At 35.0% G+C, this 24,291-nt stretch overlaps 2 protein-coding genes across 3 annotated transcripts in view; one reads left to right on the top strand and one right to left on the bottom strand.

Annotated features, from left to right (window-relative positions):
- LOC125652644 (NAD-dependent protein deacetylase sirtuin-2-like) overlaps positions 1-16,241 on the bottom strand; it is a 29,993-nt gene extending 13,752 nt beyond the window's left edge. Inside the window, exons 1-9 of the mRNA XM_048881985.2 lie at positions 16,105-16,241; positions 13,985-14,022; positions 12,113-12,144; positions 11,952-11,973; positions 10,625-10,780; positions 7,934-8,040; positions 6,471-6,527; positions 6,311-6,379; positions 3,081-3,204 (exon numbers count right to left, since the gene is read on the bottom strand). Coding sequence (XP_048737942.2) covers positions 3,081-3,204; positions 6,311-6,379; positions 6,471-6,527; positions 7,934-8,040; positions 10,625-10,780; positions 11,952-11,973; positions 12,113-12,144; positions 13,985-13,997 — 580 coding nt within the window. The 5' untranslated portion in view covers positions 13,998-14,022; positions 16,105-16,241. The remainder of the gene's footprint in view (positions 1-3,080; positions 3,205-6,310; positions 6,380-6,470; positions 6,528-7,933; positions 8,041-10,624; positions 10,781-11,951; positions 11,974-12,112; positions 12,145-13,984; positions 14,023-16,104) is intronic.
- Positions 16,196-23,709, top strand: LOC125652646 (vesicle transport through interaction with t-SNAREs homolog 1B-like). Of its 2 annotated transcripts, XM_048881988.2 has the most exons (7): positions 16,196-16,601; positions 19,545-19,603; positions 19,918-20,028; positions 20,419-20,478; positions 20,731-20,904; positions 22,653-22,714; positions 23,327-23,709. In XM_048881988.2, the coding sequence occupies exons 1-7, from the start codon at positions 16,502-16,504 to the stop codon at positions 23,418-23,420; spliced, it is 660 nt and encodes a 219-aa protein (XP_048737945.2). In that variant the 5' UTR covers positions 16,196-16,501; the 3' UTR covers positions 23,421-23,709. The 2 variants fall into 2 exon arrangements, with proteins under 2 accessions (XP_048737945.2, XP_056022549.1); XM_056166574.1 differs by lacking the exons at positions 22,653-22,714; positions 23,327-23,709 and having other exon boundaries at positions 16,430-16,601; positions 20,731-22,643.
- Positions 23,710-24,291: the final 582 nt, after the last annotated feature.

Here is a 24,291-nt window from a genome sequence, read left to right as displayed (position 1 = left end):
AACTGAACACCCACGTGGCACAAAATAAAACAATAGAAACTACCCACTACCCATAATAAATATTTTTTTAACAGTCCAACCACAGACCAAATAAAATATGAAAAAATAGGACCACCCACACAAAAAAATATCATTTGCCGCCTGACCCCCCCCCCCCCCATTTGATCATTTCTGGAACAGCCCTAACCAAACTTCATTATATCCAAAAATATTCTGTTATTCTCTTCTCACAGGGTTATACAGTATAATTTGTCCAAACTGGCCTCTGAGTACTCTGGCGCTCTGTCAATTCCGGCCACAAAATATAGTCCCTAACATTTCTTTAACAAATCCTTTATTAATAATTCCCTGTACTCCGTATACTGCATATTCTGTATATCGGCTGGCTTACACAGTCCCTACTGCTATCAATTAACTTTAATTATCCTGTTTAAACCGGCTGCTCGTTGATACACCACCCTAATTGTATTCGGTGTACACAAGGTCCCAACTGCTCGTAAATAGCTCTAATCATCACATTCAAACCAGCCACCCCACAATGACCAACCTGTTGGTATTCGGTCGATCACACGCGGTGTACACAAAGGGTGTCTCAAGGGAAGCCACAGGTAAGTAAAAGAGTGCAACTGGCGAGGAGTCGCGATCAGTTTAAAATAAAACCTGATTTTTAGGGGGTGCACTTTTCAATTATGACAGCACCACGCACGAGGTAATGGCGCCCTCCCCCTAATGACAGAGACGAGAACAAAGTTCAATTAATCAATGAATTTGATACATTCTTGGAATGAAACAAAATCGGTAACAATCCTGTTATGTTTTCAAAAAGCAGGGTTTCCCCTCGTGGACATCTCGGAGCTCTACGGCGAGTCAGACAGTGATGATATGCAGTTAGTTAGCACAACTCGCCATGTCCGGTCGATCACTCGGCATTACATCAGTTTCCGTTTCACAAATTGAGACAATTGAAAGCGATACATTTACAATGAAAGCTGGGAAAGACAAATTTTAGATGAACACAACGCAAACTTGACGAACGTACATAATGTAGCACTTGATAACGGCGATGATGTAGACGAAATCGACAATTTACCAACAGAAAATTGCGCGAATAATTCCCAGATTTTAAACTGTTTAATAAAAATTGAAACTTTTTCAAATGAGCATGACAATAAAACACTGACATTTATATTTTTACATTTTGAATTCTTTTGTGATATATTAAAACGTTAGCAATCATTACACACGTATGCATAGATAGTGAATACAAGGGAAGCAACTCTCATTCTTGTCAACATTCTGCACTCCGGACTCTGTGCAAACCAGCCAATTTCTTTGGAACCACACATAGCCGGTTTAGACAGATTATACTGTAGATATCACATTGCTGCAATAAATGTAAATTCATTAAAAGTGTGTTCATTAAGTCAATTCAACTTACTTAGTAGATTATCCAGGGTCAGCAAAAAGTATGGGGCAAGTGGGAGGATTTTATTTATTTTTAATTTCTGAGAAAAATATTAATGACAAACGAGTTTTTGTCAATACCAGATGGATATCAATCTATGCTCATTTCACAGATAAATTCCAGGTTAGCTAGGCTTAATTTCAAACACAGAAAGATACAAAACTTCTTCAAGATAGGAAGAACATTAATCCCTTTCTTTCATTTACGCCCGTAAGAAATTAAGAAAACCATATCTATTTTCTTCATGTGGCTTTTCACGTTGCTATACCAAAAATATAAACAAGAAGTGTAAATACCGGAGTTGGACGAGGAAAATTTTCCAGAAATCGCAAGTTTCGCAAAATAAAAAAATTGGAGCAGGTCGATTTTTGAGGGGCGGGTGGGGATGATAATCTATGAATTAAGTTGAATTGGCCTTATAAGTATGTTCTACTGTACATATGAAAATGGTAAGTTCCTTTAATCATGAAGACCACAACGCAGCATCATACACTGTACATACCAGACAGTATTTATTGTAGTCATTTATGGTTCAGATTGAAACCTTGGATCACCTTTACCATAATGTAGGAAATCATTGATATGGCATATGCAGTATAATAAATTGTGGCATTAAAGAGTTGTGGATGAATACTGTATTGAGCCCTAATGGATGTGTGAATCGTAAAACTGTCAAGAATTCTGGAGCCACATGAAATAAACATTTTTAAAATGTAGAGAATACAAAGAAATTACATCCCAACAAAATGTCAATCTATCAGAAATAGGTTCATAGGACACAAGTTGGCTCTGTAAATGCAAAAATCTTTAAAATGGATGATTAAAGGTAAAGGACCCATAAATCATTGATGGGTTACCTGTCATCTATCTGTCTTTAATTATGATGTAAAACACCTAGTGATATTGGAATTCTCTGTCATTATCTAAAATTCTTAAAATTGTGAAAAATATATAAACTTTTAGTTCTCTACACCAAATACCCCGGTATATAAGAAAACACCCAACTCCAATGTGATAATTCATGTGAAATATTGAAGATATGGAATATATTTTTTTCAAACCTTGTAATTCTAAAGTCATAACAGCATGATAATATTTATGACTAGTTTCACTCAATTTTTTGTAATTGTAATTTAACACAAGAAGTAATCTTAAAGCATTTCATTATCTGCTAATGTTTTTTTTCCCTTAAAAATGTCACTTTGACTTCAAAAACATCAAAGGAGAACATGATAGATCTATCTGCTGTTGACCTATCTGTAGAAGCAATATAAATCCTGTGTCCAAAATGTCCTCTGTGTTTGTGGAAAGTGAAATAGAACATGAATACTTTGTTGTACCCTGAGAGCAACAAACGTTTTTTTTGTAAATAATGGACTACAGAAAGCAATTCATAAGCTTTTCATCAAATTATAGTAAAATTTGCTTTAAGAATTTTTTTAAAAATTGGACCTCATTTTGTGGGGCGAATATTTTTGGCCAATAACATATGTTGTACTTAGCTCAGTTAACAAACTCTTTGATTATGTAAGTACAATTATGTAGATTATGAATTAGGCTAACTAACAGCTGAATATTGACATTTGTAAACCTGCTTCAGTCTTCATGCACTCACCCTTCATCCAGTCCTGTGAGTAGTATTCCCGGCACTTCAGACAGTGACACTTACTGAATGACCCATGAGCTTCCACAAGCTTATCAGGATCCAGGCCAGCCATACTCTCTAAAGTATCAATGTTCTGGAAGTTAACAAGAGATGTTTTAGAAATATATATGCCCCCCCCCCCTCCATGTGGCAATATTAAAAAGGATCAACTTCAGATTTAGAATATCTGTAGTGACCAGTCAGAAGCAGCAACAGAAGTTTGATTTCTTGAGCAGACATTTCCAAATAACCAGTCACTTGAGAACCAAGTTTGAAGTCTGAAATCAAAGGGTTCACAGGATATCGAGTTCATGAGCTGATCTTTGACCTTGAGACCTTAAAATCATTATGGGTAATCTAGTGTCGTAATTAGAGCTACACGGACCGTGGATATTGGCCTGGATAGCTCAGAGGTTAGAGCACCTGACTAGTAATGCGAGAGGTCCCGGGTTCAATTCCCGGTCCAGCCACAGATTTTCTCCTCTCTCCTATTCTACACTACTCCTTACAGTGTAATAAGTTTGATGTCTGTTGAACAAAGGGTTCTTGAGATATTGAGTGGATAACACTTGGTCTACCAGCTGACAGACATACCGACCAACACGAACCAAATTTCCTAAGTGTGCAGCATGCAAGACAAGTCTTGTCTAGATGGTTGAACAGTCTAGCGCACTGCTAGGATTCCGTGTGACAGCATAACAATTACAATTCTATCATCATATTTCAAAAGCAGTGTGTATCTTGCATGATCTTCTCGAAATTGAGAGAAAGAGATTAGATAAAGAGAGAGAGATAAACATAATTGAGATCTAATCAACACATTATTGTTCATCACTATAAATCAAATAATTCAATCTGTTTCACTCTTCAAATCTTCAGGAGTATGATGTCACATTCCTAAAGATTCAAAACATAAAACTGGTTAAGGTAACTCCACCCTCATGTGACTCCGCATTATATATTGTGTTCAAAGTTAAAAAACTGTGATAATTTCCACTAATTTAACCAAAATAACAAAAGAAAATGTGTATGTTATATTGCCACCTTTTGAAAGATGTCATACATGCATAAAAAGAGCATAATAAAAAATTTCATACAAGAGTACCGCAAATGGTACAACATCAAACAGTGAAATTCAACCTGGAAGCATATTATGCACTTTGAATTGATACCACACACATCCTGTATAAAAAAGCCTTAAAGTGAGTCATGGTGCACCAATCCATCTGCCATGTGAACTGATTATGTATTTCTCTGAAAGGGAGGTTGTGACAAAATTTCAGTGCAATACCTGTGACCATACTGAAAAGAAATCTGTTTGACTGAAAACTGTTTGACCTATATTTAGCCTGAAAGTAGGTCAAGGATTGACCAATCCATCTGAAATGCAAACTGAACTTGTCTTCCTCCAAGAGGAAGCCTGTGACTTAATTTCAGGGCAATATCTGTATATGTAATTAAAAAAGCCCAGAAAACTGTTTGACCTATTTTTAGCCCAAAAGTAGGTCAAGCACAGACCAATCCAGCTGAAATGCAAACTGAACTTGTATTCCTCCAAGAGGAAGCTGTGACTAAATTTCAGGGCAATATCTGTATTTGTAATTTTATAGCCCTAAAGTAGGTCAAAAGTGCACCAATCCAGCTGAAATGCAAACTTGCTTTTATGCTTCTTGAGAAAGAAATTGTGACAAAATTTCAAAGTCATACATGCATCCGTTATGGAAAAAAGTTCAGAAAACTGACCTAGGACGGACAGCCAGCCAGATGCCCAGACAGCGCCATAACATAATACGTTCTGTCTAATGACGGGCGTATAAAAAACTGCTGCTTTATAATATATATAAATTAATCATGGATATCAGGAAAACCATTGTATAATAGATATACCACAGAGAAAATACCAGCATAGGAGTTATTGCCCTTGACATCATTTTTCTAATAGATAACTGATAAAATCTATAAAAAATATTTAAACTTTTTCAGTATCAAATACTTTACGAGATTTTTTATTGTAAACTATTTGACAAAGGTTTCAAAATGTCATTGCATCTAAAAAAAAAAAAAAAAAAAAAAAAAAAACCCAAATTTTTTTTTTTTCAAAATTCTATTAAATCTCGACATCTAATAAAGAATATCAAAACTGTGCTTATCTAGATTCACCTCTATTTTATAACCCACATATTCATATTGGTGGAAAACCATTTTTTAATAAACAAATGTTTGACAGCAACATCAGACTGATTAATGATATTATTAATGAAGATGGTTCACTTTTTAGTTTTAAACATTTTTGTGATATTTATACAAACATTAGGATAATTTTTTTAGAATACAACAGCATTATCCATGCAAAAACTCAGACCCTGGAAAAAACATCATGAAGCTCACAAGTCCATTAATTATGACAAATACTTACACAATTTTGAAATGTTACAAATCAAATTTTTTTTATGAAATTCTTAATAAAAATAACTCGGTCTCAGCTGGCAAAAAGAAATGGAGTGAGCTTTTAGATGTAGACGACAGGGAATGGAAAATAATCCACAAAATGCCCTTCAGAGTGACAAAAGACTGTAAGCTCCACTGGTTTCAGTACAGAATTATAAACAAAATTTTAGCAACAAATTCATAATTGTTCAAAATAAAAAGAATAGATTCTAAATATTGCAACTTTTGTCACTCTGAAGAGGAAACAATAGAACATATTTTATGGGAATGTAATTGTTTACAATTATTTCTTGTAGAATTCAAACAATTTTTAGAAGACAAGACTGAGCGACAGATTACAATTACAAAGAAATCCTTTATTTTAGCTTGTATTGAAAATAATAGTGATATACAACACATTATTATTTTATTTCTGAAGTATTATGTCTATACTGAAAGATGCACTAAGAAACCTTTAAACTTGCCCGCTGCAATATCACAAATGAAATTATTTTATGAAACACAAAAATATATAGCATATAAGAATGGTGAAAAGAAAAAATTTGATACTCAATGGAACAGATGGAACTTAATATTTACTTAAAACATGCATCTCTCTTTTTCTCTCTTTCTCACTATCTCTCTCCATGCACATAATGATAATTATATATGACTTGTTGTATTCATGTACTTTATTATGTGTACAAAAACCAATAAAAAAAACAACAAAAAAAACAAAAAAAAAACAAACTAAAAACTGTGCTTATCTTTACCTGTGTGTAGTGTCGTTTTAACAGTCCACGTTCATCCAGCATTTTAATGAAATAATGACATGGTGTTGGCTAAAAGAAGAAGGTCACATGATTAATTTCTAAAACTAGACTTGGGTAAAACTATTTCTCAATGAAATTACATGAGATTATGTGTCCTCACCTTAAAAGTCCCGGGCCACAGTTCTCTTGCTAACATACAAAAGGGCTCAGGATTTTCCTACAAAAGTTTGACCTTAAACATGAATTATTGCTGTCTTTAGAATTACATTAGAAGAAAGCCACAGGCCACAACCACATCTCATCCCAGTCTCCTAATTCTGTCAGGGATATGAATGGTATAAATTCTGTACTCCATATTGTAGCCAAAACTTAATCATAGCTCTTAAGTCATAACTTTTAAGTCATAGACCATAAGTCACAACCCATAAACCATAGCCCTTAAGTCAAAGACCATATGTCATAGACCATAAATCACAACCATAAGCCATATCCCTGAATGAGTTATAGTTCATAAGTGAAAGATGAAGATAACGAACAGTGATCAATCTCATAACTCCTATAAGCAATACAAAATATATAGTAGGGCAAACACAGACCCCTGGACACACCAGAGGTGGCATCAGGTGCCTAGGAGGAGTAAGCATCCCCTGTTGACCGGTCACACCCGCCGTGAGCCCTACATCCTGATCAGATAAACAGAGTTATCCGTAGTCAAAATCAGTGTGCCAAGAACAGCCTAACAATCGGTATGAAACACATTAGACAGCATTTGACCCAATGATAGGTTGTACTGACGAACTAGATCGATATAATGACCATAGAATTTGCGAAATGCTGACTTCAATCGAGACTGCTGAAACCCCTGTACCATCAACTTGTTTGTCAGTAGCTTGCCTCGATTTAAAAACTGACTATACGCAGAACAAGCTCTTGCGTATTGAATCAGTTGAGAGAGATAAACACCGTATGCAGATGATAATGGAATATTGCTACATAAATATGGGAAGTTGACGATGGAGAAGCTGAAATCATCCTGTTTGTCACACAGTTGAGTTGTCAGTTTGCCGTTAATGTCTACTTTAAATTAAATATCTAAGTATGAAGCAGAAATGGATGACTCTGTGGTGTCTTATTTCGAGCTCACAGGGATAAATCGAATTGACATATGAATGAAAGTTATCATCGTTAATAGACAAAACGTCATTGATATATCTAAATGTCGAATTGAAGGCCACAGCAAGAGATTTTTTCTGCTCACGTAGAAGTTTTTGAATAAATTCTGCTTCATATGAATATAGAAACAGGTCAGCTAATAAAGGAGCACAATTCATATCCATGGGAATTCCAATGTTGGAATTCCATGTTGGAAGACCTGATCACCAAAGACCACGAAGATATTGTCAACGAGAAACTCTAGCATATTTTTTATTTCAACTTCAGAGTACTTGTGCGTGGAATCAGAGTGGTGTTTCACAAAGTAAGTTTTTGAATGACTGATCACTAGATATGAATATTTCCTTTTTCAATTTTTGTTGAAGAAGCAACTGTCTATGATGTCAAAAAGTCTAGTCTTTAATTTAGTAAATATGACCAAATGTAAGAAGTTTAAAATGCAGCAATCACCTGATAATAGTCCAGAGTGAATATGGCCTGTGGGTTGGGGAGGTTGTACTTCTCTAGGTTGTGGTACAGTCCTGTCTCCGGGGACCTGAAGTCTGGGATACCAGCCGCTGGAATTTAACAACGTTAATTATCAAACACATAACATCAGCTAATTCAACCTCCACAGCTTTGATATATTGGTTCATGAACAATGAAATGGAGAAATTTGGGCATCACTTAAATCAAACAATTTTTTTGGTATTTGCTACATTAAAATCAAGTTGAACATATTTCAATTTCACTTTGGTTGATACACGACACCCACTTGCACTTTTTGAAGCCAAATAGTTCTAAAAATAGCAAATTTTGGTCAGGTCAAAGAAAATGGAGGAAAATCTGTGTGTTTGTGACATCTAACATAGTAAATTCACGATTCCTTATCAAGATCTTTGTTGGTTTTATATACCTTGTATCTTACACATTTAATAACAAACTCATACAAATGCATCTGTTTATCATGTACTTTAGAATCACTTAGGGACAAGCTGGACAATAAGTATACCTAGTTCCTTCAGCTTTGCCATTTATAAAAGTATAAAACTGTGATGTATTTTGACATCTTTAACACATGTACTGTGATGCCATTTAAGAAATATATTTCAGTTTTATGAAAGAACTGCGATGCTTCATGCTAGCATACATTATGAAGCACGTCAGCACTTCGTGAAGAGTACGCACGCATGAAATGTTGTAGTGCATACCCTCATGTATTTTCAAAACTAAAGTTTATTTCTTGTATCTGTATTCTATCCTCTATTTTCGGTCACTGTGACCTTGAACTTTGACCTATTTTCTCCAAAATCAATAGGGGTCTTCCTTACCTGGTACGTAAAGATATCTTTAAGTATCATTTGATTCGGATTTAAACTTTCTGAGTTATCATCCGGAAACCAAATATTTCTGAAATTTTCATTCTATATTTGGTCACTGTGACCTTGACCTTTTTTCTCCAAAATCAATAGGGATCTTCCTTACCTGGTACCCAACAATATACCAAAGTTTCATTTGATTCGGATTTAAACTTTCTGAGTTATCATCCGGAAACCAAATTTTTATGAAATTTTCATTCTATTTTCGGTCACTGTGACCTTGACCTTTGACCATTTTTCTCAAAAATCAATAGGGGTCTTCCTTACCTGGTACTCAACAATATATCAGAGTTTCATTTGACTCGAATTTAAACTTTCTGAGTTATCATCCAGAAACCAAATTTTTCTGAAATTTTCAATCTATTTTTGGTCACTGTGACCTTAACCTTTGACCATTTTTCTCCAAAATCAATAGGGGCTTCCTTACCTGGTACCCAACAATATATCAAAGTTTCATTTGATTAGATTGTAAACTTTTCGAGTTAACATCCGAAAACCAATTGTTGACGCCCAACCGCCTGCCCGCCAACCCGCCCGCATCACCAAACCAATAGCCGAGTTCAACTTCGTTGCAACTCGACTAAAACATTGGAATTATATGAAATAATAGGATCTCCCATGGTTTGTGGTTTGATATGATTTATATTCAACAAAAAGTGCAGTGGCATAGAGGGCCCTCTCAAAGCAGATCCTCACTATAAGTGTTTGCGCTGCGCTGGTGCGGCAAGACCAATAGATGGCAGACCAATGACGGAGGTTGGTATTGGTGACAGCACGCTTGAAGTAGTGACAGACTTTTGCTACCGGGGCGACATGCTGTCATCAGGTGGAGGCTGTGAACTCGCAGCAGCTACACGTTGCAAGGCTGCCTGGAAACAGTTTAGAGAGCTGCTACCAATCCTAACCAACAAGCACCTACCAACAGCTACTAGAGGGCGTGTCTACTCCTCATGTGTCAGAAGTGTGCTTATGTATGGCTCCGAAACTTGGGCTGTTTCTGCAAACACTAAGAAAGAAATTGCAGTGTAACGACAAAGCAATGATAAGATGGATCTGTTTGGTGAAGCCTGAGCATACCATTCTGTTTGAATCCCTCCTCACTCAAGTCAACTTAAAAAGCCTCGCATACATCATGCAGAAGAGCAGACTGCGTTGGCTGGGGCACGTTGAGCGCAGCACTGGCTGGATTGCTCAAGTCCAACAACTGAACGTACCAGCGGAGAGGACCACTGGCAGACCCAAACCGTCTTGGGAGGATGTCCTGAAGCGGGATAGGAAAACCCTGGCTATGGATTCCGTCAACCCTCATCACAGACAGGAATGGAGAGGAAGACTTAGATCGAGACTGGACAGTCAGGCCCCACCCTCAACAGAGGATTAATTGATGGCCTGATCAACAATTGAACTGGATATGATGATGATTTATGTGTTTTCTATCCCCGAGCCTTGGCGAGAGGACGAGGAGGAGATAGAAAACATAAACAGAGTTTAATATAAATTAAATCAAACCACAAACCATGAGAGATTCTTTTTATCACATGTTACCCCCCCCCTCCCCCCCCCCCCCCCCCCCCCCCCCACTGGTACAGTTGTTCATTTACATTACTGTATTGTTGGGAACTTTGCTTCCTGACACTTGGTAAATAAACTACGTAAAATTGACGTTTGTTTGTGACATCACAAATGGTGTAGGAAAACAGCGTAATAATTAAAATTTATGTAATGGGTGATAATCCACTGGATAAAGGAGTACACATGTGATAAATTGCTATATTCTTCTTACATGTTGATATTCCTGCTCCGGCCATTGTGATGATGTTTGTGGCCTTCTTGTCTTTAATGAACTGGACAATTCCTGCTAAATCCACAGAAGATAACTCTTGCTTTGGAGGCTCCTTGGTTTCCAAGTGTTTCATCAAATCCACCAAACCCATGTCCGCTAAAATCAACCATTACATAGCATTGCTTCTTCTTATGAGAGAGAGAGAGAGAACCACTAAATATGTGCATCTTCTTACCATGAAACTTTGATTAATACAACCCTTTATGGACACTAAGGGAAAAATTTACACTATATAATGTACAAAAAGTGGTTATGAAGACATATTTGTGTATAAGGAGTATTAAACATATTGTAAAATTTTGACTCATTTTGGTGAATGAAGAACCAATATTTCCATTCATATGAAAATTGCAAACATTTCAAAATAAAGAAAATTAGAAATTGTTTTTATGAAAAACAAATGTCTCCCCAGGTCCTCAAATTGGAAGTGCTCCAAATGAAACCTACTCCCCTTAATGTACTGCATGGTATGGAGGAGAAAGCATGAGTAGGTACATAAACAATATGAACTCCCTATAAGCCACATAGAAGAAGTATTCACAAATTATTTTACACCCTCCACCCCTCAGACCCACTATACCTTTAAGGAAAACAACTGGATCCTCCTGTCCCAACAATATGCACATTTGCAAATGGCATTGAAGTATTGTACAAAATTTCATGTCTATTGGATAAGCCATATAGGAAGAAAAGCGTTCACAAGCTATTTTAACATCCTCCATCCCTCTTAGATCCACTACATGTATAATGTTTACAAAAATAATTGAATCCCACAAATATGCACATCTACAAATGGCAATAAAGCATTGATGACTGAAGCATTGTACAAAGTTTCGAGTCTATCTGATAACCCATATAGGAGAGAAGCATTCACAAGATTTGGTGACAGACAGACAGAAAAACAATATGTCTCCCCCTGAAAGAGACATAAAAATCCACCAAACATTTCAGATTCTAAGAATAGAAATACAGTGAAACCTGCATCGGGAGACAATTTTTTTGTTGGTGTGTCAGAATAAGCAGTGTGAAAAACTATGATAAGGGTCGGAATGCCCAGTGAAACGGATTGCGCAGATGTCGGATTAAGCAGTATTCACTGTACAATCTAACAGATTAACATCTTATTTACTGTACAATCTAACAGATTAACATCTTATTTACTGTACAATCTAATAGATTAACATCTTATTTACTGTACAATCTAATAGATTAACATCTTATTTACTGTACAATCTAACAGATTAACATCTTATTACTAAATGCTCACCAGGGTGTACTTTAGGTTCATTCTAAAAAGATAAAAGAAAATCATTAACACTATAAACTAATAAGTACTCATACACGATTATACTATCAATATCTGATGCAATCGAAAGTGAAGAATTTCTTTTTCTATAAAGGCATGAAAAAATGTCATTTCAATTTTACCTTGTCCCCATTCCCATCTGTGGTTTTCTCAGCTGGTAACAAACAAAATGAAATTAGAAAAAAATATAACAGCGGTTCTTTTTATAAATTTCCATCGCTTATGTTAAGTATGACATCAATTCCTCATGAATTTTTTGTCTATATTATTTTTACAATGTGATGCCACCAATCTAGAGTATTAACAAAAAAGTCTAGATCTACAGACTCTGAGACATATATAACAGAGATTAGCAACTTCCCCAAGTCTTGTTTTATCTTGCGCGGTCACATTTTTCAGTAAAAAATACACACACTGATTTAAATAATGTATACCATCTTCAGAATGAAAGATGTCAAGTTTAAACGTTCCAAATCCTTTCATTAAAACATTCAAAATACATGTTTCATTTCTAATGTAACACATGACCCAAAATCGGCAAGATTTCAGGAAAAATTTACGATTTGCCTACCTTTTTGTTAATTATAGTATTTTACTTGATCATCAAATCATTTCAAAACTTAATTGCTAAGTTCGATTCCAATTTATGATTGGAGTGAAATAAACTTAAATCAACATTAATTTATCAAACTAAAAAATAGGAATCAACAATTTATAGATGGGACCGTCACATAAATTAAGCGTAGGAGTGGCTTATCTCTGTTTTATATCGTGTGTATGTCTCTGATCTATACAGTAATTTACAGATGGGGCCGTCACATAAATTAAGCGTAGGAGTGGCTTATCTCTGTTTTATATCGTGTGTATGTCTCTGATCTATACAGTAATTTACAGATGGGGCCGTCACATAAATTAAGCGTAGGAGTGGCTTATCTCTGTTTTATATCGTGTGTATGTCTCTGATCTATACAGTAATTTACAGATGGGACCGTCACATAAATTAAGCGTAGGAGTGGCTTATCTCTGTTTTATATCGTGTGTATGTCTCTGATCTATACAGTAATTTACAGATGGGACCGTCACATAAATTAAGCGTAGGAGTGGCTTATCTCTGTTTTATATCGTGTGTATGTCTCTGATCTATACAGTAATTTACAGATGGGACCGTCACATAAATTAAGCGTAGGAGTGGCTTATCTCTGTTTTATATCGTGTGTATGTCTCTGATCTATACAGTAATTTACAGATGGGACCGTCACATAAATTAAGCGTAGGAGTGGCTTATCTCTGTTTTATATCGTGTGTATGTCTCTGATCTATACAGTAATTTACAGATGGGGCCGTCACATAAATTAAGCGTAGGAGTGGCTTATCTCTGTTTTATATCGTGTGTATGTCTCTGATCTATACAGTAATTTACAGATGGGACCGTCACATAAATTAAGCGTAGGAGTGGCTTATCTCTGTTTTATATCGTGTGTATGTCTCTGATCTATACAGTAATTTACAGATGGGGCCGTCACATAAATTAAGCGTAGGAGTGGCTTATCTCTGTTTTATATCGAGTGTATGTCTCTGATCTATACAGTAATTTACAGATGGGGCCGTCACATAAATTAAGCGTAGGAGTGGCTTATCTCTGTTTTATATCGTGTGTATGTCTCTGATCTATACAGTAATTTACAGATGGGACCGTCACATAAATTAAGCGTAGGAGTGGCTTATCTCTGTTTTATATCGTGTGTATGTCTCTGATCTATACAGTAATTTACAGATGGGGCCGTCACATAAATTAAGCGTAGGAGTGGCTTATCTCTGTTTTATATCGTGTGTATGTCTCTGATCTATACAGTACTATGTTGGTTTGTGGTCATGAATTGTCATGAATGAATGTCATTTGAATACTTCTCAATTCAGCCTTCTACATTGCTCCATAAGTACTTAATTTTTATCTAATCAAAACTTGCTTAGAGTAATGAGGGTGGTATACTTACATTTTTCTGCCATATTTATTCCAAAATAATGATTGTATCTACAATAATAATAATTAAGTTAGTAGTTACAGATTAGTAGTAAAATATGATGTGTAGTAAAACATGAATACCTTTGGCAATACCAAAAATGTTTGGTAGCCATTTCCTATTACGTGTATGATCAGCAAGGCCTTAATTGTCACAAAGATCATACCTGCTAGATATTGTGGGAATAGAGGAGATCATACCTGCTGATATTGTGGGAATAGAATGGCTTGTGAAGATGTGACTTTCCATACTTTTGTAGTACATTTGATTTAGGACATATGTTTGATTACAATGACTGACTTCCCTCTGATTACTGCATATACTGTTGGCTGCCTTGACAGATCAGCCAGCTTATGTAGTAATCCTTAACCACTGCCTACACTGTCAGCTGTGTTGATCAAGACAAGCATATAACAAGACAGACACATGTACTGAGGGCTACAGTAAAACATGCACATATAACAGACACGTTTATTACAAAGTGATATCCATTCCCTATGAGAGTAAAAAAATTAAAATTATATTAGATATACAGTGAGAAAATTATATTAGATATACAGTGATTTTTAAACTGCAACACATACATTTAACGAATGTCGGTCGTTTATCATAGCGTGAAAAGAAAAAAAAGTGCTAAAATGTCTGATAATTTTGCAATATATTAATCAAAACAAAAACACTCAGGATGTGCATTACTTGGGTTTCAGCCTCCTTCCCTCTTACACAGCAACATTGACATGAAATTTCTTGACTGTGTTGTAAATTTTATAGAAACAATTCGTGTCATGCTGAGTGAGTGTCGCACTTATTCAGCATTGCACAGAATTTGCCATATTTTCAATAAAGACACATAAAGACTGTTTATGGTAATGCTTATTTCTCACAAAAGAGGGATAATCATGTTTTAGCAAAAAGATCTCGCTACAGGGGAAGTGTTCCCAACCTGTTTTATGTTAAAAATAGATTATAGAATTACCTTTAATAAAATAAAAAAAATGCAGGTGTCTGCCAAACCCCAGGAGTTTGAAATTTTATCAATAAAGTCAATAAAATTCACTTAATTGACCAAGCCATGAGCTATTCGTTAGCATAGCGAACTGTTCACTATGCTAACACATAGCTCATATGGCTTGGTCAATCAAGTGAATGTTATAATTGACTTTATTAGATAAAACACAGGGGCTCGTCACGAATTGACCCTCTCTTCTATATTTATGTAAATACAGAATATACAATTATGGACTGTTTAGCAGGGAGACATCACACATTATCAGGTCTTAGTAGGGTTATCAACCGAGGGCACCTGTGCGCCCGAGGATGATAACCCTACTAAGACCTGATAATTTGTGATGTCTCCCTGCTAAACAGTCCATAATTTAGTTTTATTATCCTGAAGAATCTTCAACGTTAAAAAAACTATCACACATTTATTGACTTGTACCATATACCTTTTTTTAAAAATTTAAAAATGCGAACAAATTCGTAATAACTTTTTCTGCAGAAAATTCTGATAACTTTTCAATAGTTTTCGAGGGGTGCATGAAATAAATGTTACCCTCAACTACATACATTATTTTGTTTTACACTCAATGTCATACATTTATTAGATATATGTTAACGAAAGCAAAACATTGAGGTTTGAGAAAGTTAAACGAGAGAAAGCTTTCAATTGTGACGTCACAGTAGAATGACGCAAAAACATAACGTCAAACGTAAACATTTCGTAACGTATTTCAAGACAAAAACGTAAACATCAAGTGAAATGCAAAATTGCATTAGAATGGAAATATATTTCTTCTTGATTGTTATTTGTGACCGTTAATGTTGACGCTGAGGTTTATGATTTACGATCCCGCATATTTTCCAATGTTTACGTTGCTCGCTTTCTTCTAGAGGAGACATCACAGTTGTCACCCTGTGCGTGAGGGAAACATTACGAATTGTCTCCCTCCACGTGACCAATGAATTTGACTGTATTATTCTGAAGGAAAATAATAGACGATGTCAAATTTTAATAAGAGAAAAATTTCGTGACGAGCCCCTGTGGATAAAACTCCTTTGGCAAAACACATGAATAGTAAAAGAACACCTACCTTTTTCAAAAGAATAAACTAAATTACTATTAAGCTGTTAAGTAGCACATATTTATAAATAGAAGTTGTTTCATCAGTCAACTGTCAACTCAAGTGTCAAGCCAAACGCTGAAATGAAAGTACAGCAGTGTATTGCCGAACCCGAGGTAAATACTTGTATAATGTAAACATAAGTTTTATTTATTCTTAAATTTATTGTTATGGTGTTGTATAAATACTACACGTCATTAATACACTGTAGTAATTAAATGTCTTAGATAGATAGGAATTTATAAAATAAACAACAAACTTTAACGATCACTCTGGGATAATATCAAAAACACCACGTACAAACTGTCTAATTTCTTTCTCCCCGATTTTCGTCACATGATTAACGATCAACATCAAAACGGAGACGATGTCTTCAGAAAAGTTTGAATCATTGGACGACGATTTTACATCGATCCTTGACAGTTTACGAGAGAGGATAGAAAGGAAGATTCCGAATTATAGTGGCGGTAAGAAATGACAATAACCTCGGTGAGATTCGGCTTGCAGTTGCAGGTTTGGGATCAGGTGATGCATACATATGATGGACACAAGGAGTGTTTGTTTAATCTGTAGCATATATGATAGTATATATCTCGGTTTTATGAATATTATGACAAGTCCCTGTGAGTTAGCAAATTCCGATATTTAATACGGACCTTAACTCTTAACATCTATTAGCGATATGATAAACTATTGTTTTGTTATACAGGTTGGGAACACTTTCCCTATAGTGAGATTTTCTCGCTAAAACGCAATTATCCCTCTTAAAGAGAGTAAATACATCTCATGCAACCGAAAAACACCCGAGGAGTACAGATATTTGTGTTTCACATGAAAAGGAAGAAAAAGTGTTAAGATGTCTGATACTATGGCAAATGTTTAAACCAGAACAAATTTGCACTGGATTTCAGCCTCCCTCTCTCTTACGCAATAATGTTATTTCTTGACTGTGTCATCAGTTTTATAGAGACACTTGTTGTCACAGCATTGCACTTATTCAGCATTGCTCACAATACTTATCATTTCCATTAGTGGAACTCTTCAAATTAAAGACGCGTAAAGTCGTGCTACTGGGACATCATACATAAACATTACTTTAGGCATACGTAATATAAATTATGGTATCGAATACATATTATAACCGACTGCAAACCACGACACTGATTAAAATTCTAAAGGCAAAAGGAATTGATTATTCTTGCAAGAAAACAGACGAACTTATTAAACTATGTAAAGGAGTGCAGGTACTAAATCTACCAAATGTAACCGATATAAAGCATCAATTTCAAGAAGAACTGTGAAGGGAAAAACCAATATGCACATCCGACACAATAACTTTTCTTGTAATTAATGGGATTCATATGTTATTAAAATTATTCTGTCAGATTATGAAGACATTCTATTTTATCATACAATTTGGACAGGTTCATATAGCATGGACTTTGTAATCGTTAATACACCCCCCCCCTCTCTCTCTCTCTCTCTCATTTTCAAATATTTTAGAATAAGTTATATATTTGCCAAACTGCAAATTTTTTGTTAGACGTTTATAACACTAATTAACACAACAAATGCGTTTCTAAACTGCATGTAAGCTATTTTGAAAATTACAAAATATTGATTGACTTAGGACAGAGAACATCGTTGTTTGGAATTTTTATAAAAGGTGTAGTAGAGTTTAAAAAAACATGTAACATCCTTGATAAACTAGTGTTAGAATATTTTTAAAATGCAGTTTGACCAATGGCTATTTTATTTAAAAGTACACCATGTACTTTAACTTAAAAAGGGGGGGGGGTGCTATGAACGTTTCGTTTATGTCCCAGTAATCTCGCACTTGCTCGCGAGACTTGTGCATTTTCTTACCAATGACGCACAAGAGTCATCAAAGCGCGATAACTCTAATGTGCTGGTAATGAGAAGTATTTGTCATTATTTTCAATCATTACCACAAAACACCTCTTTCTGGTAATGTTTATATTCACATTAAAGAGGGATGATCACATTTTAGTGAGAAGATCTTGCTACAGGGGAAGTGTTCTCAACCTGTTAGAAGGAACAATGTTTTTACACTGAAGATGAATGTCAGGGGTCGAAATTAACTTTTTTTAAAATCAATGATTTCCCCCATCATTACTGAGCCTATAGGTCAATTTAATAGTCATCGTTTAGACAAGTCAGTAAGTTATGTAAGTCACATGGTGCAAAGTTTAGGTCTCGAGGCCATCGCACCTCTAATCCACAACCTGTTTACCGCAGGTTGATAATTGTCTATGCGGTGAGCAGTGCACTCATGACATCACTACACCCCGACCTCAATATGACAATAAATTAATGTAGATAGGACATGTTGAAGTGATTAGTCAATATTTATTAATTAACAAATGACGCTACTTTCCATTCTGATAAAAATGACTACCGGAAGACTTGGTAAAACATGACTCCTTTTTTTTTTTTTGATAAATGAATAACAAAAAACTAATACTTGGAATTCAATTGAACTACCTCTATAAGTGAACAGGACTCATGGCACATGCTTATTGTCTATATTTTTTCATCATAATGCGATGTCCGACCTTTCAAGCAATTGTTTGACTCCGAGTTTCTTAAAAAAAAATAGGTCGTTCATGTATGTGTATGTATGATTCTGAGTGCAAGTTTAAGAGAAGCAAATACCACTTTGCCGTATAAAACGGATACAATACGATCATGGTTTGTAAATCGTCACTTGCTAAGATTTTCGAGTGGCCGCCATTATTTTTACTCGCTATTTCAAATGTACTCGCATTTTGCGAGTATTTCTCGCTAATTTCGAGCCCTGAGTATATATATATATATATCATGGCATGACAAGTATACATGTTATTGCTGTATTTGTGTCTACATACATGTCAGTTGTACATATAACATGAAACTATTAACAAGCGAATATATTTAATTTGTTTATAGAAATTCACATTTTTATCCAAGGCCACAAATCTTATGATATATTGTAATATTTGAAGAGTCTTATAGAGATCAACACCAGATAAATAGTACCTGCTCACAATAGAGAAGGGTTTGTGATTTCTTACATTTTTGAAGAGATTCAATGTGTCAACATCAAATGATAAGAAATCAGTTCAGACTTTCTCCAGAGCATCAGAGAAATTGTCAACTAAGTGAATTAATGACACAATACCTCTTGTCTCATGAAGTAACTTTTTCTCTTTAATAGTTGCGTATTTGGTTATTTGTGTACACTATTGTAGAGTTCTTGAATTGTTTCTAACTGATCTAAGTTTTCTCTTGTCAGCCTCCTTCAATAGTGTTATTGATTAGACTTTCAATGTACCCATGTGTCTGATACATGCCCTAATTTGCCTAAATATATTTAATTTTATTTCCATTTTTTTTTTTTTTTGTTACAGAGGAAAGAAAGACAGCCATTAGACATGCAGAAAGAAATATGGAAGAAGCCAACATCATTGTAAGCAATATTTATATTGAACATTCAAGCTGTATTTAGAATACAATAATGTAAGCTAGGCCTATTCATTGTGTGATTATCAGGTTACCACCACGATCTATGAGTCTCTTGTTTAATTACAGTAAAACAAACATATTATGAATTTGATGGATATAACAAATTATGTTTATAACAAATCAAACTTGTTCCTCTCTAGCTCTTTGCTATAATCATGTGTTACTGTACAACTTTCTTGTACATGCAGTTGGATTTGCCAACCCTTCAAAGTAATGAAGAAACTATCAATAACCCTTCCTTGCTTCATTTCTCTTTAGTACCAAGAAATGGAAGAAGAGGCGAAAGTGGCCCCTATCTCAGCACGCACTCAGATGTTGAGTAAATTGCGTAACTACAGGAGAGAAATGGATCAACTTAACAGATCAATGGCAAGTCTCATCACTAGATTTCATTAAATTTTCCTGCACTATAGGTCATACATTACATAACTAAATTCTTCTTATTCACAGTAAAATCTCAATTTAATCTACTTAAAGAATAAAGAAAATTGCAAAAGATTTTGGTCTTAGTTGTAAGTTATTCTATGAAACGTGGCACTGAGCTGCCAATCTGTAGAATACGAGTACTTCATGGGTTTTGATATTATTTTTCATGATAAATTTACAATTCTATTGCAATTTCTCCTTAATTTAGATAACATTGCAACTTTTTATTACCTTGATATACACAGCTTAATTATTTTCTTCACAATTTATCAAAGCCTTACAATGATTCCTTTTAAAAAATTAAATAAATGTAATTTCTGGTTTTTCAAACAGAAAAAAGCCACCACATCAAGTTTTGGTGTATCAGACACGTATGGTTTTGAGAGAAATGATGTAAGTAACAAGTTTGTATCACTTCATATTAAATCTCTCAGTTAATTTTTTTCTCTCAAAAGGTAAGTTTTTCTTGATATTATTCAAATTCTCAAGATTGAAGAAAATTAACGTGCATGTAAATTCGGGTCCAAGTAGTGTAAATGTTAATATTTGATAAACCAAAAAAAAAAAAATCAAACTTTTAAGTTAAACACAGTAAACGAGCATGCTAATGAAATTGAAGATGTTTTTCAATTGATGTATTTACAGAGGGCAGAGGCCTCACAGAGAGCCAAGCTAATGGAGGGGACACAGATTTTGAACAGAACCACAGACAGCATCGCCCGGTCTCACCAGATCTCAGCAGAAACTGATCAAATTGGTGTGGATACCATAGATGAACTCGGACGACAGAGGGATGTTCTGGAACGGACACGGGACAGGGTAAGACAAAAACTGTATAGATATAGGATAAGACAGGAACTGTACAGAGATAGAGTAAGACAGGGACTGTATAGAGACAGGATAAGACAGGAACTGTACAGAGATAGGATAAGACAGGAACTGTACAGAGATAGGGTAAGACAGGAACTGTACAGAGACAGGAAAAGACAGGAACTGTACAGAGACAGGATAAGACAGGAACTGTACAGAGATAGGGTAAGACAGGAACTGTACAGAGACAGGATAAGACAGGAACTGTACAGAGATAGGGTAAGACAGGAACTGTACAGAGATAGGATAAGACAGGAACTGTACAGACATAGAGTAAGACAGGAACTGTACAGACATAGAGTAAGACAGGAACTGTACAGAGACAGGATAAGACAGGAACTGTACAGAGATAGGGTAAGACAGGAACTGTACAGACATAGGGTAAGACAGGAACTGTACAGAGACAGGATAAGACAGGAACTGTACAGAGATAGGGTAAGACAGGAACTGTACAGACATAGGGTAAGACAGGAACTGTACAGAGATAGGGTAAGACAGGAACTGTACAGAGATAGGGTAAGACAGGAACTGTACAGAGATAGGGTAAGACAGGAACTGTACAGACATAGGGTAAGACAGGAACTGTACAGAGATAGGGTAAGACAGGAACTGTACAGACATAGAGTAAGACAGGAACTGTACAGACATAGGGTAAGACAGGAACTGTACAGAGATAGGGTAAGACAGGAACTGTACAGAGACAGGATAAGACAGGAACTGTACAGAGATAGGATAAGACAAGAACTGTACAGAGATAGGGTAAGACAGGAACTGTACAGAGATAGGGTAAGACAGGAACTGTACAGACATAGAGTAAGACAGGAACTGTACAGACATAGGGTAAGACAGGAACTGTATATACATAGGGTAAGACAGGAACTGTATATACATAGGGTAAGACAACATACAGGGACTGGTACAGACATCTTGTTTGGTTCATGGTAGGAGTGGACATGGGTTCATTGAATAATATTAGTGGACATGGGTTCATTCCAGAAATGAATTTCATTTTTGAAAATACATGAGGGCATGAACTGCGATGATTTACACCAGCATACCTAATGAAGTGTGTTAGTAAAAGTCTGCTGGCGTGAAGCGTTGCTGTTCATACCCTCATGTATTTTCAAAAATGAAATGTTTTTTATATTTACATTTTACTTCATTTTTGTCTGAATATTTCCAGCCATTAAAATAGCCGATCTATATATATCGACATTCATGTGCACGTTGTTCACAGTCATGAGGAAATGGCCATCATTTCAACTGGTAAAGATATTATAAGATAAAAAACATTGTAAATTTAAATAGTAGAATGACGACCCATGTTTGGACTTGTATGGGAGGGAAATAAGTCAGGAAAGTAGTTTATATCTCTGGAAGACCAAGGTGACTCATCAATAATTTTGTACTATATTGTTCAAACTATGAACAATATGGATGGCAGTATAATGAAATATTTAATGTGAACACATATACTAATGATAATCCAATAATCCAATTAGAAATTTTTTTAATCCTACAAAACAGCTGCAGGAAGGATCTGGTGGTTTTTTTTTTAAAACCTGCTTTGATATAAGGAAAGAAAGTCTGACAGGGCAATTGTCAATAAAGTTACCTCATCTATATTAAGATTATAAATGTGTACATTTGTTAGGGAATAAGATTTGCATGGTAATTGATGTGTTGTTCCATTACAGCTGGTTGATACAGATACAAACCTAAGTCGAAGTCGGAAAATCCTCAAGACAATGGCTATGAGGTATTTTAAGAAGCAATGATTTTTCAGAAACATAAGATTAAAAGTTAATACTATCATGAATTCAGAGTTTAGAATTTTCAATTTCCATTTACTTGATGAAGTAATACAGTATGCAGTAAAAGAAATATAGTTTTGATAAATTTTTAGCTCACCTGAGCTGAAGTGAACTTTTCTGATCAATATTTGTCTGTTGTCTGTCAGCATCAGTGTTGGCATTGTTAATGTTTCACATTATTTCCAACTTCTCAGAAACAGCTTGGCCGATTTCAACAAAACTTGGCACTTAAACATCTTTGGTTGAATGGGATACAGGTTACCAATTTTAATGTAGAGTTCATGTCATGTTACTATTTAGGATCAAAATTAAGAATTTTATTCAATTTGATTTGAGCATTGTGACCCATGGGCTTCTTGCATTCAGAGGGGACAGTTTTTGCGATTGGTTGAAATTTATGTTTCATCGATTTGGAATTCTTAGTATTAAAATACAGTAGAGTTAATTATGAACTGATTATGATTGCTAAATATTACAAAACAATTTTAGTTTTTGATAAATGGACATAGATTGTACAAGGATGTATTCTAAAACTACACCAACTTTATTTTTGACAGAGTTATGACGAACAAGATGATTTTGATAGTGGTGATCTTATTAGAACTTGGCATTCTGGGAGTCGTGGTTTGGTGGAAGTTCTTCAAAAAATAGTGTGGTATTTTTATTTCATGGAGTTATACCGAGACAGATGTGGAGAGTTGGAGAGACATTTAAAAGTGCTATCATACACTCGAATCCTCATCTTAGGAAGTGAAAATCTCAGGAATGTGCAATTCATCATCAGACAGATGCATTTCATGTGCATGTGTGCTAGCATGTATGTGAGATTTGCCAGGATATAAAGTGCATGCACTTGAGGTTTTTACTGGTGAATACATGTGTATGAATTTAACTGTACATATATATTTATTATATTTCTAAATAAATAGTACACTGATAACAGATTATGTAAGTTGTATATTCAAACTATTGTTGGTAGTTTACATTTGATCACAGAGAGTACTACAGGTTACTGTAGTTAATGTGTATTCCTTAATTTACGCAAGTACATATAATGTGACGAAATGACTCGTATTCAAATTGCATGATTAATTCACGTGTAGTGTGTTAATCAGGCGTTCTTACATGTATTTCAGCAGTGATGACTCTCGTGAAATTACAGGATAATAAATTTACATTTAGGAATCTACAGTACTTGCAACGTTAAAGATCAGAGTTCAAATTATTTTCTTGCATGTTATTTGTACATCAGGTCATGTGCTACCCACAGTAACGTGTTGGTTTAAGGACAGGAGGTGGTCAGTTATATAATATGCAAGTTTTAAGAAGTTATGCATTTATGCGGGATTAATATGTTATCATATGAATATACATATTTAAAAAATAGAAACCTATCTTTTTATAACAAGTATTTTGATAACCATTAATGATTATTAACAAAAATATATTTTGTTTGTTTTTAACAGTGGAAACAAAGTTTAAAGCATTGTTTCATCCAATCCTGATTACATAGATTCGTTTT

Source organism: Ostrea edulis, chromosome 5 (genome assembly GCF_947568905.1).
Source record: "Ostrea edulis chromosome 5, xbOstEdul1.1, whole genome shotgun sequence".
Lineage (NCBI taxonomy): Eukaryota > Metazoa > Mollusca > Bivalvia > Ostreida > Ostreidae > Ostrea > Ostrea edulis.
Note: the sequence above shows the minus strand (reverse complement) of the source record. Positions and strands in the feature narration are given on the sequence as shown.

Bases quoted from the DNA above. Each gene is read 5' to 3' on its own strand.
- LOC125652646 (XM_056166574.1), top strand. From the start codon at position 16,502: ATGTCTTCAGAAAAGTTTGAATCATTGGACGACGATTTTACATCGATC. The intron at 16,602-19,544 runs GTAAGAAATGAC...TTTTTGTTACAG, and splicing joins GATTCCGAATTATAGTGGCG to AGGAAAGAAAGACAGCCATT. The intron at 19,604-19,917 runs GTAAGCAATATT...ATTTCTCTTTAG, and splicing joins TGGAAGAAGCCAACATCATT to TACCAAGAAATGGAAGAAGA.